This window comes from Myxocyprinus asiaticus, chromosome 3, assembly GCF_019703515.2.
Source record: "Myxocyprinus asiaticus isolate MX2 ecotype Aquarium Trade chromosome 3, UBuf_Myxa_2, whole genome shotgun sequence".
NCBI classification, from domain to species: domain Eukaryota; kingdom Metazoa; phylum Chordata; class Actinopteri; order Cypriniformes; family Catostomidae; genus Myxocyprinus; species Myxocyprinus asiaticus.
In genome coordinates, this window is record NC_059346.1 from 47,270,762 (window position 1) to 47,289,455 (window position 18,694).

The window sequence follows — 18,694 nt, forward strand, 5'->3', positions numbered from 1 at the left end:
AACAAGTGTGGTGATGTGGGCGTGGCCAAGCAATGTCTGTGGAGAGCAAGGCTGGGAGACGAAGAACGGTAAGGATTGACACTTTGGGGGAATTATCTCTAACAGCTGTTTTATGTTACAGTGAAGAGCTGGAGAGAGATAAAGAGCGGCCAGAGTGGCAGTTGAGGGAGAGAGACCTGAGTCTTACAAGGGTATGAACTGCAGTGGCAGAGAGTGTTTTCATTTGTGTTTTGGAGCTACTGATCTTTGTTTGGCTTAATGCTGAAATATAATGCACAGAATAAATCACCATCAAGTGTGTAAGCTGGTTCCCGCTTCCTCATTTTCCCCTGAACTGACCTGAGAGTTGTCACAGTGGTGCCGAAACCCGGGAAGAGGGAGGCATCGCTGTTATGGACTCCTCGCCGCTGGCAGAGGTGATCAAGTCCCTCGCTGGTATCCACCAAACCCAGCACTAGGCCCTCCTGGACCTGTGCACAGAGCAAGAGCAGCGGTTCCAAGTGCTCCTTCAGTCCCAAGCTGAGGACCGTTAGGTGTTACGGAGCTTAGTACCCCAGGGGGAAACTTCAGCCGTGACCCCGGCCACAGCTTCGGCCATCCCCCACGTCACACTCATCAAGATGGGCCTGCAGGACGACCTGGAGGCCTTTATCGAGTTGTTCGAGCGGACGGCCGAGTCCTGGGGATGGACCAACAACCAGTGGCCGGTCCGCCTTTTGTTGCTGTTGACTGGGGAGGCTCAACTCGCAGCCCAACAGCTTCCGGTGATAGACGTCCTAGATTACGAGAACTTGTGACGAGCCATCTTGTAGCAGGCCAGCAGCAGAACAGCATCACCAGTGCTTCCGCTCGTTAACGTTTGGCAAATTTGGCCGCCTGTTTGCATTTGCACAACAGCTCTGTGACTCCTGCCGGCAGTGGCTGCTGGCAGCAGGACCTGACGCTGTGGCATTGATCGATCTGGTGGTGCTGGAGCAATTCATCTCTCAACTGCCGAAAGGGACAGTGGAATGGGTCCAGTGCCACCACCCGGTGTTGCTGGATGAGGCTGTCCAGTTGACTGAGGACCACTTGGCGGTGTATCAGGGGGCCGGAAAGCCCTCTTCTCTCTCTCTCTCTCTCTCTCTCCCCTTCTCCCTCCTCCCCCGTCCTATCCCTACTCCCCGGAAACGGGAAGTGGTTCCCCCAAAACCGGCTCCCCGGTCCCATGGACCTTTTAACCTGTCATTTCCCCCATCTCTCTCCACTCTCCTCCCCACATTGGTGAATTTGCTGCCACGGGTGTGGCCGTGAAGTCTGGGCTGGTCTGTAGGAGCTGTGGGGAACCTGGGCATTTCCAGGATCGATGCCCCGTGATGGATGTGGGGGCATTGGTCCAGATACCTGATATGCCACAGCCACCCCTGATCAAGCTGGAGCATGCCGGATACAGTGAGTATTAAAGGGGGTACATACCAAGGTTTTTTAATCAAACCAGTGGGTGAGGGTAAAGTGTGTGCACGGGGATATTCAAAATGACCCTTTAGAGAAGGTCATCATTCAATTTCAGGACTAAAGCATAGTGTCGAAGCTGCGGTTAGTCTCTGCCTCTCCCATCTGCTAATCTTGGGTATGAATTGGCTGGCATTTACTACTTTATTAAGGGGAATATGTGTGGACGGATCCTGCAACAAAGCGTATTGGTGTATGGTGTGTGATTTGCTGGCTGGGCCATGCAGTGCCAGGGCCGTCCACATCAGCTCCACGTCAGGAGGACATAAGGGAGGGGGAAGTCTCGGCTTACCCAGCCCTTAGAGGATTCCCTGCAGGGGATTTTCCTCTGGAGCAGACATGAGACGAGACCCTTAGGCATGCCTTTGGCCAAGTGAAAGTGCCTGATGGTCAACGCCTCCAGCCAGACACTGCACTTGCATATCCGTATATTTCAATTATCAAGGATCGGTTGTATCGAGTGACGCAGGACACTCAGACAAATGAGGACACAACCCAATTGTTAATACCGCGGAGCCGTCGGGAAATGTTATTCCAGACGGCTCATTATAATCCGATGGCGGGTCACTTAGGGCAGGAAAAGACACTAAACCGTCTAATGGCCCATTTCTATTGGCTAGGCATTCGCGGGGATGTTCGCAGGTGGTGTGCAGCATGCCATGAATGTCAGCTGGTGAATCCGCCGGCCACACAAAAAGCACCATTGTGCTCCCTTCCATTGATCGAGGTCCCCTTCGAAAGAATTGGTATGGACCTCGCCAGGCCATTAGAACGGATGGCACGCAGACATCACTTTGTGTTGGTTCTAGTGGACTACACAATGCGATCTCCAGAAGCAGTGCCTCTACGCAACATTTCAGCATTTCAGCAAGTGGCTCGAGCCCCTATTATTTGTAGTTCGAGAGGTCCCGCAAGCCTCCATGGGGTTCTCACCATTTGAATTGTTGTACTGGAAAATTGGGAGGAGGGACCTTCAAACAGCAAAAAATGAAATTCAATACATTCTTGACCTGAGAGCAAAACTCCACATATTGGGACAATTAACACAGGAGAATTTGCTCCAGGCTCAAGAACATCAAAGCCGGCTGTATAATAGGGGTACTCGACTAAGGGAATTTACACTGGGAGATAAAGTCCTTGTATTGCTCCCCACATCACGCTCTAAATTCCTGCCAAGTGGCAAGGACCCTTTGAGGTCACACAGCGAGTTGGGGAAATTGATTATGAGGTGAAATTAACGAATAAAGAAGGAGCACGTCAGATTTACTACCTCAACCTCCTAAAACTGTGGAGAGAGGCAGTCCCCGTGACTATGGCGACAGTGGTTTCGGAAAGGGAGGAGGTCGGACCGGAGGTGAACTTAAAAGTCACCGATCGAGTCACCCCGGTCACTTGTGGAGACCACCTCTCACCATCCCAAAACACGGAGGTTGCCAGGTTGCAAGGAGAATTCTCCGACGTGTTCTCGCCTCTTCCTGGTCATAGGAATCTCATAAAGCACCATATCGAGACAACCCCAGAGGTAGTAGTACGTAGTCGTCCCTACCAATTACCACAAAAAAAGTAGTTCAGGAAGAATTAAAAGCTATGCTGGATATGGGGGTAATAGAAGAATCCCCATTTGGTTCCTAAGAGCGATGGCTCGGTCTGGTTCTGTGATTATAGAAAAGTCAATGGGGTGTCTAAATTTGATGCATATCCGATGCCTTGGATTGATGAACTGCTCGATCGGTTAGGCACAGCTCACTTTTATTCGACACTGGATTTGACGAAAGGATATCGGCAGATCCCCTTAACTCCCATGTCCTGTGAAAAAATTGCATTTTCCACACTGTTTGGATTACACCAATTCGTGACCCTTCTGTTCGGTTTATTTGGGGCCCCGGCTACGTTTCAGTGTCTCATGGACTGAATCCTCAGACCGCATGCTGCTTATGCACCTGCAGCATCTGAGGGCTGTCCTGAGGTCGTTGAGATGGGCAGGACTCACGGCAAACCCAAAGAAGTGTGCAATTGGAAGGGTGGAAGTACGGTATCTGGGCTTCCACTTGGGTCACGGGCAGGTGCGGACCCAAATTGATAAAACCACAGTGATTGCAGCCTGCCTGAGACCTAAGACAAAAAAAGGAGGTGTGACAGTTCCTGGGGCTGGCTGGCTATTCTCACAGGTTTGTGCCTAACTATTCGACCATCACCAGCCCGTTGACTGACCTTACTAAAAAGGGGGCACCAGATCCAGTTCAGTGGATGGAGCCGTGTCAGCAGGCGTTCACGCAGGTGAAAGCTGCACTTTGCAGCGGGCCGTTATTGCACTCTCCCTTTTATCTTGCAGACGGATGCATTGGACAGGGGGTTACTGTCCCAGATGGTGGAGGGGGAGGAGTGCCCCATGCTGTACATTAGTCGCAAACTCTCACTGAGGGAAACTAAGTACAGCACGATAGAGAAGGAGTGTTTGGCCATCAAGTGGGTGGTCCTCACCCTTTGGTACTATCTGTTGGGGCATGGTTTCACCCTCTGTTCGGACCACGCCCTGCTCCAGTGGCTCCATCGCATGAAGGATGCCAACGCATGGATCACCCGTTGGTATCTAGCTCTCCAGCCTTTTAAGTTTGAGGTGGTCCACAGGCCGGGGGCACAGATGGCTGTGGTGGATTTCCTCTCTAGAAATGGGAGGGGAATAAGTGACAGGCCGGATGGCTCCCAGGCCTGAGTCGGGCGATGGGGGTATGTGGTGATGTGGGCGTGGCCGAGCGACTTCTGTGGAGAGCAAGGCTGGGAGAAGAACAACGTTAAGGATTGACACCTGGGGGTAATTCTCTCAAACAGCTGTTTTGAGTTACGGTGAAGAGCTGGAGTGAGATAAAGAGCAGCCAGAGCGGCAGTTGGGGGAGAGAAACTTGAGTCTTACAAGGGCACGGACTGCAGTGGCAGAGAGTGTTTTCATTTGTGTTTTGGAGCTACTAAGTTTTGTTTGACTTAACGCTGAAAAGCACCAGAGAATAAATCACCCTCAAGTGTGTAAGCTGGTTACCGCTTCCTCATTTTCCCCTGAACTGACCTGAGAGTTGTCACAATAAGTAAACCAACTATGTCAATTAAAAAGGCAAATTTTCTATTCTGGAGTATAATTACTCCCCTGGAAGCAATAGTATGAGATGAGAAGGCAATGAGTTTAAAGTGATTATTCTGACAGCGGGTGACATCTGATGCCCTAAAATGAGATTCTTGTAGGAGGGATACATCAGCTCGTTTACAATGTAGATAATCCAAACATTTCGTCCTTTTAATGGGAGAGTTCAAACCAACACTTTAAAGTCAATCATCATGGTAGTTCGGCGATTTGATAACAATTTATAGAGGAGCAAGGGTTTTCCAATAATGATCGTACACATGCACATAACAAACACCCCTGGTAATGATGTGGCATGATGTGACAAACCCTGGAATTACAGAAAAACATAAAACCAAAAATGGGACCACAAAAAGAACATGTTATGAAGGGCATCCTGCAGAGAGGTAAAACACACTCTCTTATCTGCCTGGAAAATAAAATTACTCAAGAGCCATGCACTCGAACACCAAGGTAGCACAGATACTCACATTCCTCACATCCAAATGTCAAATAGCACTATTATAAAACTTACATCCCTACTTTGAAGTCTGTAGTTCAGTTAGTTCAAATTGTCAAGTTTTAGTCATCTGCCTTCTCTGTTGGCAAGGCAACGTCCATCTGTGGACTAACTTCCAGAGTGGAGACAAACCTCTCAAGGTCTCCCGGGGTCTTGAAAAGCAACTGCTCTTGACCGTTCCTTACTTTGACCGATGCTGGATAAAACAGAAATGACTCAATACTAAGTTGTTGGAGACACTTCCTTTTCTGAGATGTGCCTTTACTGAAATCGGGAAAAAAATACACAAATTACCCCCCTCAAACTGAAGCGGTGCCGAGCCTCTTGCTCCCTTCAGAATTGTTTGCCTGTCGTTGTAACGGAGGAGCTTAAACATCAGAGTGCGCGGCCTGTTTCTGGAGGCAATGTCATCCGTGTACAGGTGGTGTGCACATTTAATTTCAATCGTCTTACCCCGCAAAGCCGGAATCCACATCGGGAGTTGGGTCTGCAGAAATTTTATTGCATCCTTCAGCTCCTTCACGTAAGCCCACCAGTCTTAAGTTGTTTTGTCTAGATTTGTCTTTGTAAAAAAACAACTTCTCCTGAAGTTCATCCAGAAGGGACGTGCTTGTGATTGAGTCCTTTTTAATATCTCACATGGTAGTTTGGACATAATAAAATCTGTCATTAAAAGATTTAACATCTCTTTCAAGCAGATTGAGTCAGTTGGAAATTGTCAGCATCCCCTCACGCATGATTGAAGCCATGCTGATCTTTATGGCGCTCTTTAAGTTGCTTATCTAGCATCTCAGCTATGGCGGAGTGAAGTCAATCATCTTCTTTTGTTTTTTTCTTGGACGGTGAGAATGATAACTCCCGTTTGGATGCCATCAAAAATGTCTCAGAGAGTTTCAATAATAAAGCATGACTTAGTATGATGTAGGGATAACTAATAATTAAAATTAGACATTTGGATTAGAGAGCGGTAGATATACGCGACCATCACCATTCGCTGCGCATGCGCACTTGATGGATGCTTTGAGCTATCGGTTATCGGCCAAAATCTATGCAGATAGTTGGCAATAGTTTTTATTATTATTCCTTCGTGTTCCTCTGTGGGCAGTGCTATTTTGATTAGATAATCAAGTAATCTAAATTGAAGTGAGGGCATGAAATAACAATGCAACTATATGAAAGCGTGCCCTATCAGCACATACATTGTGTCTCCAACTTCATATCTAGTGAATAATAATTGACCTTATTCCTCATTAAACCTCAAGAAATATATATACCAACTCTTCATCTGGTGAATATACTGTATAGGTTATTAAAAGCTTAATTTGGTAAATACTTAAATATAGAGTATTTTAACAGAGCCAAGACTCATGTCATTCCAAAATAAGAGTCCCTTTTTTTGGCTTGTTTACAGTTAAAAGTCCCACATTATGCACCAAATCAACAATAAACTGAATCTGTAATTTTTTTCATGTTGGACTCTTGTAGCCTCTATGTCTGTGCCCATTATAGTATAGTAATTGTTTTAACATTCTTCAAATCAAATTAAAAAACTATCTGCCGATTAATCGGTTATCGGCCTTTTCCACCACTTTAGTTATCATTATCAGCAAAATCCACTATCGGTCGACCTCTAGCATGTAATCCCAATTTAATGTCTGAGGCTAAATTCTGTTGAATCAAAATGGAAGTGGAATGAATAAAGGACTGAAAACATATTGGAAAACATATGTACATACACACCTGATTAAGCACTTTCTGCAGGTAGGGAGTCCCCATGCGATCAGCCAAGTGTCGATAGGCTGGGTGGGTGAGAAAGAACTTCCTCTCTGCTGCCATGGCAGCAGTGATGTCCTTCTTGCCATCAATGTCCTTCTGACTGCGGTTCACAACCCCAATGTAGCCTACAGGGAAGCATCACCTACAGTGAGTCTGATGCAGTTACATTCAACCAGAATGACCGAAACAGTGTATAATGTCACTAATCTATGTCTAAAACAAAGAAACAAGCTAGTTCTATCTAAACCAAAGAACCTTGCTAGTAGTTGAAGCTAGCCTCAGTCACCATTCACTTCATTGCATCTTTTTTCCATCCAAGAAAGTGAATGGTGACTGAGACAAACATACTGCCTAATAGGGATGTGCAGCAAAGCCATTATCTGTATCTGTGTCTGCATCTAATGCTATGGCAAAATTATCTATATCCGTATGTAACCGGATGTGGGTGGGGCTTAAACCGGAAGTGCGTAAAAACCAAATGCCCATTTAAAATTAAATCATCCTGTTCTAATTATTTTTAGGTTGCAATGCCCATTTTTAAATGTAACTCTATTATATTTATAGCTTATTGTGACGAGTAGGAGGGCATGGCAGGGCCATGAGGGTGCACGGCTGACCAGTGGGAGAACGAGATAAAGGGGAGCCGGGGACGCCAGTTCGGGAGAGAGAGAGAGACACGCAGCCGCTGTATGTGTGTGCGTCTTTGTTTTAAGTTGTTTTAAGTTAAATTTCTGTCATTAAAGTTACATTGACTGTTCAGACGGTTCCCACCTCCTCCTTGCCCACTTTACCCGTTGCATTTATATATGTCTAAAATATGCCTTGTATAATCCAGAACATTATTATTTCATAAAATAATAATAATAATTTCACTGTGGCAACCCCTAATGGGAGCAGCCAAAAGAAGTAGTAGTATTAGTATAATTCAAAGATATTATTATTATTATTACCAGATGAAGCTGAATATTTGTTAACTATGGATTGTTCTCTTCGTCCATATTGTCAAACAAAAAACAAAACAAAAAAGCTACAAATAAATGACTAAAAATATTCTGTTTAGATCTGAAATAACTGTGAACTGGCTAAATTTACATGGTCACAAAAGTCAGATTTTGTACTCACTCAAGACACAGATCGGATATTAAGGAACACGTGTAAACAGAAAACACATAAGATTGGATTTTTTCGGATCCCATATAAGCAAATCCCAAATGTGGTTCTAAATTAGATACATACATATCTGATATCTGGACATCTGATCCAAGTCTAAACACTCCTATCTGATTCTTCTCGTATTTCTGACATTCATATCTGCTGAAACAGAATATTCGTTTATATCTGTACATGTATAACAACGTTATTCTGGACAAACGAAATGACAAGCAATTGTGAAATGTCAAACACACATTTTGCAGCAAGAGATATTTTTACCAAAATTAACAAAAGATGACAATAAATCCATATAGCCTACAAACTAGTGAAAGCACCTTAAGCCTATCAGAAAGTTTTACGATACACTCAAGGCTGATTTTGTGAGCACATATTTTAAAGGGATAGTTCACCCAAAAATGAAAATTCTTTTTTTACTATAAATCTCTACTTTCACTTTCACATTCTTCTTCGTTTGTTTTTGGTGATTCGCATTCTTTGTGCATATCGCCACCTACTGGGAAGGGAGGAAAATTTATAGTAAAAAAAACCAAAAAAAACATTGATCTTTCTCATTGATCATTGATGTTTCTCACCCATACCTATCATATCACCTCTGAAGACATGGATTTAACCACTGGAGTCGTATGGATTAACTTTATGCTGCCTTTATATGCATTTGGAACTACAAAGTTCTACAAAGTTCATTCACTTGCATTGTATGGACCTACAGAGCTGAAATATTCTTCTAAAAATCTTCTTTTGTGTTCAGCAGAAGAAATAAAGTCATACACATCTAGGATGGTATATGGGTGAGTAAATGATGAGAGAAAATTAATTTTTGGGTGAACTATCCCTTTAAGTTTACACTTTAGTCATACTGGATTCACAGACTCATCACTGTGTTGTAATTTTGGATATGTTTCTTTAAATTATGTTAAAAAACTTTCTCCTATCACAGTTTAATGTGACGAGACAACTATAAGTAAGCTGACTTTACCAAAGAGTTTTACGACGGTGGATCTTTGGTGCTATCAAAGCATTGCCCTGTTTTTTAAGCAGTCCGACATGTCAACTTCTGGTTCAACCAATGGCGTAAGTTTAGGGTGTGACCTGTTTCACAAAACAATTATAGAAGACAGGGGGAGTGTTTGGAAAACCTGTTTGAAAACCATTTCCACCAAAGCTATGTATGACAGTTACAGTAGTAGTATTCCGAACTCAGCCAGTCATTCTTTTTGCTAATTTTTATGTTTGGTCCCAGATATTACACTCTGCACTTTAACTCCTTTCATAATTGCTAAATTATATTCATCTAGTGGACTTAATAGCATTCCTGATAACTTGTCTTGTCTTATCTTGATCAAATATTCTTTAAAATGTAAAGTTCTGTAGAAATTGGGAGAGTTACTGAGAGAGCCACATCACTGTTGTGTCCTTCAAAGGTACTATGTCTCAATGTTGATCCAAACGGATGATGTATACTTTGCTAAAAAAGCATCTGATAAATGACAAGAAATCACTTTCAGTGAATAAAAGAGGGGGAAAAGGCCATCTGCAAATTCAAACAAGAATACCAGTCACTAAAATCCACAAGTACACTAATTCATTAATAGTGCTTCAAAGGCTTCAAATGTACAAATGTACTCCATAAATGACTTCATCTTGAAGAATTTTGCAGGCATAATAGCCATTTTTGCACTCCTGAGTCATTTGAAGCATTTCTAGGTCTGAGTGCCTTTACAGACAAATAAAAACATAACATACCTCTCTGCTTTCTTATACAAGATTTGTTTAGCTTCTTTGAGAGAACTTTTAAAGAGACCAGAGATGTGTTCCTTCACCATCTTCTAGTGTTAGTGCAATGGCATGCAAGCTGTATCAATGGTACAGATGGGTTTATAGACAGGTGGGCATCTAAAGATTTATACAAGATCAAGCCAGTAAGCAAACAGACCTCATTACTCTAAAATTACTTCCTTTACGGTATCATGATGGCCATTGAGGATTAGCAGCAGTTCATGTTATTATTTTATAAAAATAAATACATAAAAAAGGTAATGTAAGACAAAAAGTGCACTTTAATTGATTTTCTATTTCCAAGAATAAAACAAAGCCATAAATGGATGTGTTATTTATAGGGAACAAATACGAATGCTTGTTCTTTGTAGACTGAATTTACCTCTACGTAAAGGAAGAAGCTTGTTTTCTAGGATATCACGTGCATCAGTTCCTTCATCCATTAGATCCAGCTTAGTGATCACACCAATAGTTCGCAGACCTGTTCAAAAACAAATAAACATTGATGCATAAACAGATGAACAGATGTATCTCTGCAATTATGAGTTATATCTGATTAACAATTCATGCCTAATGTTGTCTGTTGCCATTTATATTATGCAGATGGATTTGACAACAATCACCAAGATCATTTTAGTGACTACTGGATAAAAACATTCCCTGAGGGTCCACAGTTGGCCAGGTTATTTTTGGTCATATTATGTTATTTTGATATTGCAATGATGTAATTCATTTTGAAAATGTAAAAGCAATAGTTCATCCAAAAATGAAATGTGTATGACTTTCTTTGTTCTGCTGAACACAAACAAAGATTTTTTAAAGAATATCTCAGCTCTGTAGGTCCATGCAATGCAAGTGAATGGTGACCAAAGTTCCAAAAAAGCATATAAAGGCAGCATAAAAGTAATCAATTTGACTCCAGTGGTTTAATCCATGTCTTCTGAAGTGATCCAATCTGTTTTGGGCTAGAACAAACTAAGATATACATGCTTTTTCACTATAAATCTTGACATCTGCAGTCTGCACATGCATCAAGCACTAAGAAGTGTAATCGAGCTTGAAATTATGATTGTGCCTAGAGACTGCAATAGCAAGATGTCCAGTGAAAAAGGAGTTACATTTTGGTCTGTTCTCACCCAAAACCGACTGGATCACTTCAGAAGACATGGATTAAAACACTGGAAACTTATGGATTACTTTTTTGCTGCCTTTATGCTTTTTGGAGCTTCAAAGTTTCGTTCACAATTCACTTGAATTATTTGGACCTACAGAGCTGAAATATTCTTCTAAAAATCTTTGTTTGTGTTCTGCAGAAGAAAAAAAGTCACACATCTGGGATGGCTTGAGGGTGAGTAAATGATGAGAGAATTGAAATTTTGGGTGAACTATTCCTTTAAGATGATAAAGCAATTATGATATACAAGTATCTTATTATAATAGCCTTTTATATGAGCATCTTTTAACAGCCTTTAATGTTCACACGTTGATTGTCCTATAAAGTGCTTCACAACTCTTCATTATGTGAAGCAGAATGATGAATGATAAGCTTAATGTTTGTTTAACTGTATGACTAGTCTTTAGTAAATAGGGCTGCTGTGAATTAATTAAGTGCTCTAGTGGTTAGTTAATATCCTCTCAGCTATTTTTTGCAATATATAAAGAAAAACAACCAACACACCCTGAGGGTCCACCTCTTTGGCAATCTTGAGGGCATCTGAGTTGGCCAGGTCAGAATTGGCAGGAGACACAGCCAGCAGCAGGCAATTATCCTTAGTCACAAACTGCATTAGCATGTCCTTGATCTGGAACTCTATATCAGCTGGCTGGTCACCTACGGGCACTTTGGTCATGCCAGGCAAGTCCACGAGGGTGAGATTCAGTACTGTTGAAGAAGACACAATGTGACACTGTTACAACCTATATGAAAAATAATAGAACAGGGGTCTTGGTGGATAGAGGGATGGAAAAGGGGCCCCTTGTTACACAGAGTTGCTTTTTATGCCTTGTGTTTAATACTATATTAGTGTAATGTACAGTATACTTTGTCATGATGCTTACATTACAAATCCACTACAATAATCAATATTGATATACAGAGTCATATATTAATACATTACACTTTAATTTTACTGGAAACATTTGAATGCGAGAGAGGCAATGAAACATTTACCTAAACTTTAGCTTCTCAACTTTAGCTTTGAACTTTTTGGTTGAAGTTAATATTGTATGTTTGTTTAACATATATATTTTCATTGGTAGACCCCCTTGTTAAAAAACTCTGTAATAGAATATGTCAGTCTGATTATGTTTAAATAACTGTCTCTATATAAGTGTGTAGGTACCATGTGGCGAACTGACACGCAGGTTGATAGGGACCGGTGAAATGCCTTTGTTTTGGCCTGTGAGGCGATCTGTTTCAGCCTCAATCTCTTGACGAACTTCATCAAAATCGGTAAACTTCTTCCCCTTGCAATGCAAAAACTCTGCATACTCTGAAAACAAGCAATTGGGAATATTATAGACATTTATAGACAAATAGACATTTTACCAAAACTTTAGTTCAGTTTCGTATTGGAAAAAATGCATTTAAAACAATCACTTTTATTGACAAACACAATAGTGTGCAGAAAGAAGCAACATTTTTACCAGTAGGGCAGTGGATGAGCTGCAGCACTAGGGGGCGCCGAGTGACAATACCAGAGCCACGAGGCAGAAAGTCCCTGAAAGAGAAGACAAAGCAGCATTGAATATCATTCATTTCAATACATAAAGTGTTCAGTATCAATGAGCATTTCAAGCATGCAAATGCTGCATGAAGTGCTGTGCATTACACAAAAACAGTGTGGTTTCTTGTATAAATAAATTATGCAAATGATCAAATAAATGTAGGCTAATGGTGATGCTGCTACATTTCAAAGTGTTTTTTCAAGCCAAAAAGAGAAAAATACATATGGATGTATTTTTTAAATAAATGCAACAACAACAAAAAAACTCTCAATTTAATATATAATGGCTACGTTCATGCCAAAAAAGAGCTCATATTGATAAACAGATGTTACAGACTTTAGAAACATTAGAAACATGTCTGGTTTGGCAGCTGTGTGGATGACACATTTTGTACTTTGCAATTTGATATACATGTCTGTAATTGGGATATTTAATACTAAGCCTCCCTTACAGTAAAAGTAGGAACTGTGAGAGACGGTTATGTAATAAATAGGTTTGAGAAAGAGATTTAAGAAATGTGTTAAAGTTTGTTGCCGTAACCAAACGGTAGGTAGGTTGATTCAGTGATAATATGTTTTACTTGAATAAAACCAGTTAATTTAAATGTTTTATTTCCTTTTTGTTTTTTTTGTTTTTTCCTTCAGTGATCATGATCTAAGCTTGTTAATTATAGGTAGCTAATAAATAGTTAGCTATAATTTAGTAGGGTACAATGGGGCTAAAGGCCCCCGTGGGGTAAAAGGCACTTTTGATTTTATTTTCTCCCAAAACACTAAATAGAAACAAAAACTATCACATTGCTTTCCTTAACACATTGCAAAATATTCCTGATCCATGAGATCATTGCGTGCAGTGTCTAGATTTTGAATTTGAGGTAATTGGATTTAATATTTAATAATTTTTGTAATGTTTCAAATTTATGAGCTAATGAGAATACCTGAAATTATCACATTAATTTTAAGACAAAATACTTATTTTGTCATTTTCATTTTTGTTTAAGGTGATTAAATAAAAGATAAAAAAATAACTGTTAAATAAGTGAAAGGATAGTATTTGGGATAAAAAGCCACCCTGTTTTAGGGGCTAAAGGCCCACATTAAACACACTGTTTTTCTTAAGTAGGGTGAATAGATTTGTTCTGAAAAATGTTCAAAGTGGGCTCACATTGACTGATCCAATCACAATGGAGATTCATTTGTTTATAGAATACTTGAGATGTTCCTAAATGCCAAATGTGATTGAAATGATCAGGAAAAGGTTTCTAAAATGATTATTTTGAATAAGAATTATCTTAATTTTCTATTAAAAAAAAAATTTATTAAAAAAAAAAGTATTTGCCTAAGTTGATAGATTTTGCCCTATAGCTATTGTCCCTTTATTTACACAATTTTTTTTCACTTTAACCCCCCTATGGGCCTTTTGACCCAAATGTGTGGGCCTTTTACCCCAAGTGTGGGGTAAAAGGCTCCCTCACCAACTTTCAAAAAATAGTAATAATAATTTTAATTAAAACAACCTTCCGTTATTATTTATTTTCACAACAAATTATGTTTCCATCAATATTCAATAAAAAGAAATGTATCTTTTCAATCTTGAAACACTTTGTGACCAGAAAAAAAGCCCATTTTCCTTAACATGTGCCTTTAGACCCCATTGTATACTCTTAGAAGAAAAGGTTCTATCGCTTGCTTCATATTTGGAACCCATAAAAGGTTCTATATAGAACCCTTTTTATGGGTTCTATCAAAAGAGCCCTAAAGGGTTCTTTGAGCCAGATGAAAATGTTCTATATAGAACCTTTTATGGGTTCCCAACATGCAACCATAACATTTAGTTTTTGTTTTGTTTTTAAATTTATTTTTTGTTTTAATACCAGGAGAACATTTAAAGGATATGCAAACTGAATAGTTCATAAACTATCACTATGAAAGTGAAATAACCATATAAAAGACATTTAAGTAGTGTAAAGAAAAACATTTTTAATAGTTTGTATTTACAACAACACAAGCAATAATTAACACAATTCATAATGCAATAGTTATGAGAATTGACTTTATAAATCCACAGGTTTGTAATAATAAGTTAAAAGTTAATTAGTAGTAATATTATTTATATAAAAATCATAAACATTAAATCATTTAACTTTAACTATATGTTAACATTATTACCATAAGTAAGATTAATAAACAATTTAAAAAATAAGTAAAAATAAATAAAAACAAATGACCAATGAAAAGCTGTTAAACAATTTTTGCAATGGGGCAGATCCAGAAGCATTTTATTGCCACTGGTCTGACAAACTGAGTGAGGTCTTTTGGATACAACAAATTAAACAAAACTTCAATTCACTTCAGCCATCTCCATGTCATCAGTCTGATGCCGACTCTCTGCACTGAGGGGTCTTGACACCATATAAAAGTTTAGGATGTTGATGGGTGTGCTGATCCCTGTAAGTATGTGTAACATTTAATAGACCTGCTGTCAGTTTGCAGAGTAATTAAAATCAAAGAAATTGGTATCTCTCTAAATTACATCTTAAAACTTACATGAATAGGAGTGTTGTGTTTTATCTGTACGAAGATAGTCAAACTAGTAATGCTGCACTCCAGAGCCACTGCAAACAGAAATTAACCATTATTTGGTATCATAAAAACCTTGATGCAATGCAAAATAATGAGAAATAATAGAAAAATATTTACCTTTTATGACATTGTTTATGTCAATGTTTTGAAGTCAAATGTCCACTTTGACTTCCACTTGTCATGAATCTGATTATGTTGATGGCCAGAACTTCAGAAGTGAAGGTCTTTTCTAAAACCCATGTTAAATTAACATGGCATCTTCAATAAAATATACAACTACAAACACCAAATACTCACAAGTTGAGAAATTGAAACATTTCCATCTCTTCCTTTCTTTGACTTTGGACATTTGACATATTCACACTCTTGAATACAGCTCAATTAATCTCTTTATATCAGTGCAGTTGACTTAATTCAATACTGTGATGTGCTCCTGGAGACTTGTTTATTTTTTTCCATGTTTTCTAGATGCAAAGAGAATAAAATTATAACATAACCTCAGGATTACTAGTCAATTCACAATAGAGATTTTAGTGATTCAAGTTTGAAATTATTTACCTCCTGGCAGAGAATATCACAGGCCTGGTTGAAACAGTTTTGTCAACATTTTTTCTTTGTGCTTGCTGAAATAAACATGTAATTCATAAACGACAAGGAGTTAGGTAAAAAAAGAAATACATAAAATTAATCAACAAATTAATTTACATTTATTACTTACTAAGGTACCATCGCCCTCAAGCTATCAGCTCAACCGCCTTTCTGTGACCATTGAAATTTCAAATAGGATGTTCACGCGTTTTGATCACTCACGTCTTAAATGTGCCTTTGCGCAATGTAGATAGGAGGAAAAAACAGCACTACTTGCTCAAGTTGTTTGCTGTTTATGATAAACACAATTTTTTGCATCTTTTGTTTAATTATGAGTCAAGAATAGACTATACTATAGACTCTAATACTAAGATAAACCTGTCGTCTAAATGAGAAAGGACATTGGATCTGATCATCTGCCATTTATCCTTTTCTAATCAAACCCAAAGCTGTAGAAGTACACTGTATAAGTTTTATTTTTATGCAGTATGAAATGCAAATGCCAATGTAATGTAGTGTAATGTTCAAAATTATTTATAAACAAAACTTTCAATAATGTAATTTATGCATACACATACGCAATACATAAAGTACTGTGCAAAAGTTTTAGGCACTTGTGAAAAATGTTGCATAGTGAGGATGTCTTCAAAAATAATGACATAAATAGTTTTAATTTATCACTTAATGTCATACAAAGTCCAGTAAACATAAAAAAAGCTAAATCAATATTCGGTGTGACCACCTTCACCTTTAAAACAGTACTAATTCTCCTAGGTACACCTGGACACAGTTTTTCTTGGTTGTTGGCAGACAGGATGTTCCAAGCTTCTTGGAGAATTGGCCGTAGTTCTTCTATCTATTTAGGCTGTCTCAATTGCTTCTGTCTCTTCATGTAATCTCAGACTGACACGATGTTCAGTGGGGGGCTTTGTGGGGATCATGACATCTGTTGCAGGGCTCCCTGTTCTTCTATTCTAATCTTTTCTATTTGTAAATGTAATGTTTGGGAGTCTAACATTTATATTTCCTATTGACACACTAAAGTTGAAGATATAAATAACCATCTTAAGACAAATGCTTTTATGAAACATCTTATGTGCCTAAGACTTTTACACAGTACTGTACATACTCACATTAAGCAATTGTCAACCCAGTGAACCCTTCTGTGCAAAAAGTGTTATTTGTTCTGTAAATCTTTGTAAATAGAACCTTTTTGGCATAAAGGGTTCTCTGGAGCTGAGTAAAGAACCCTAGGGTTCTATATAGAACCTTTCTAAGAGTGTACCCTAATACAAATTATGACAGTGCAATTATGTAATTCATCTTGAAAATGTTGATGAAGATGATAATGCCATCATAAAGTTGATAGATAAGTATCTTATCATAATTGCCTCTTATATCACCACCATCATCATCTCTTATGAGCATTTAATGTTCACACTTTGATTCTCCCATAAGCTGCTTCACAACTCTTCAATGTATGATTAAGCTTTAGTGAATAAGGCCAAACACAGTTTATTTTAGGGCTGCTGTGAATTAATTAAGTGCTCTAGTTAGTGCTGTTTGCTAAGGCACACATCACTACTACTGTTGCTCATCCTTGAACAAACCTCTTATCCACATTATTAATTTGTGGTGTGTAACTTCCCACACTTTTTATGCTAAGGACATGAATGTAGAACAGAGATGTCTTTTTACTCTTCTAAGTGATCAAACTTACAATTTCCACCTGTTCGACGATAAAACATCAGAATCAGAATCAGAATCAGCTTTATTGCCAAGTATGCTTACACATACAAGGAATTTGTCTTGGTGACAGGAGCTTCCAGTGTACAACATTACCAAAACAATACAAAAACAGCAGCAAGACATAGATAATAATAAAAAATAAAAAATAATTATACACATATGTACAGACACACACATACATACATACAAACATAAACATGGGTAGTGCAAATCTAATACAATATGTTATGTACGTGCAAATACAAATCTGTTACATACAGATTTTTTTTTTTTTTTTTTTTTTTTTTTAGAGGAATGAAATGGCAGAAGAGGTTGGATAAATATAAGAAAGACTAAACTGTGTATTGCACATCGTTATTGCTCAATGGGGCAATTTAACTGTTCATGAGATGGATAGCCTGAGGGAAAAAACTGTTCCTGTGCCTGACGGTTCTGATGCTCAGAGCTATGAAGCGTCGGCCAGAAGGAAACAGTTCAAAAAGGTAGTGGGCAGGGTGAGTGGGGTCCAGAGTGATTTTTCCAGCCTTTTTCCTCACTCTGGAAGTGTATAGTTCTTGAAGGGGGGGCAGGGGGCAACCAATAATCCTCTCAGCAGTCCGAACTGTCCTTTGTAGTCTTCTGATGTCTGATTTCGTAGCTGAACCAAACCAGACCATTATTGAAGTGCAGAGGACAGACTCAACGACTGTTGAGTAGAACTGTATCAGCAGTGCCTGTGGCAGGTTGAATTTCCTCAGCTGGCGAAGGAAGTACAACCTCTGCTGGGCCTTTTTCACAGTGGAGTCAATGTGGGTCTCCCACTTCAGGTCCTGTGAGATGGTAGTGCCCAGGAACCTGAATGACTCCACTGCTGCCACAGTGCTGTTTAGAATGGTGAGGGGGGTCAGTGTTGGGGTGTTTCTCCTAAAGTCCACAATGAACTCCACTGTTTTGAGCGTGTTCAGCTCAAGGTTGTTTTGACTGCACCAGACAGCCAGCTGTTCAATCTCCCTTCTGTATGCAGACTCATCGTCATCTCGGATGAGGCCGATGACAGTGGTGTCATCTGCAAATTTTAGGAGCTTGACAGAGGGGTCCTTGGCGATGCAGTCATTGTTGTAGAGGGAGAAGAGTAGTGGGGAGAGCACACATCCCTGGGGGGCACCAGTGCTGATTGTACAGGTGCTGGAAGTGAGTTTCCCCTGTCTCACAAGCTGTTGC

General features: G+C 39.5%; 1 protein-coding gene across 7 annotated transcripts in view; it reads right to left on the minus strand.

Annotated features, from left to right (window-relative positions):
- The window catches only part of LOC127427691 (dynamin-1), a 96,121-nt gene that overhangs the window by 62,806 nt on the left and 14,621 nt on the right, over positions 1 to 18,694 (minus strand). For all 7 annotated transcript variants that reach the window (XM_051675444.1, XM_051675436.1, XM_051675453.1 and 4 more), the window contains exons 2-6: positions 12,495 to 12,568; positions 12,191 to 12,340; positions 11,527 to 11,730; positions 10,231 to 10,329; positions 6,864 to 7,024 (exon numbers count right to left, since the gene is read on the minus strand). In XM_051675444.1, the coding sequence (XP_051531404.1) occupies positions 6,864 to 7,024; positions 10,231 to 10,329; positions 11,527 to 11,730; positions 12,191 to 12,340; positions 12,495 to 12,568 (688 nt within the window). The remainder of the gene's footprint in view (positions 1 to 6,863; positions 7,025 to 10,230; positions 10,330 to 11,526; positions 11,731 to 12,190; positions 12,341 to 12,494; positions 12,569 to 18,694) is intronic.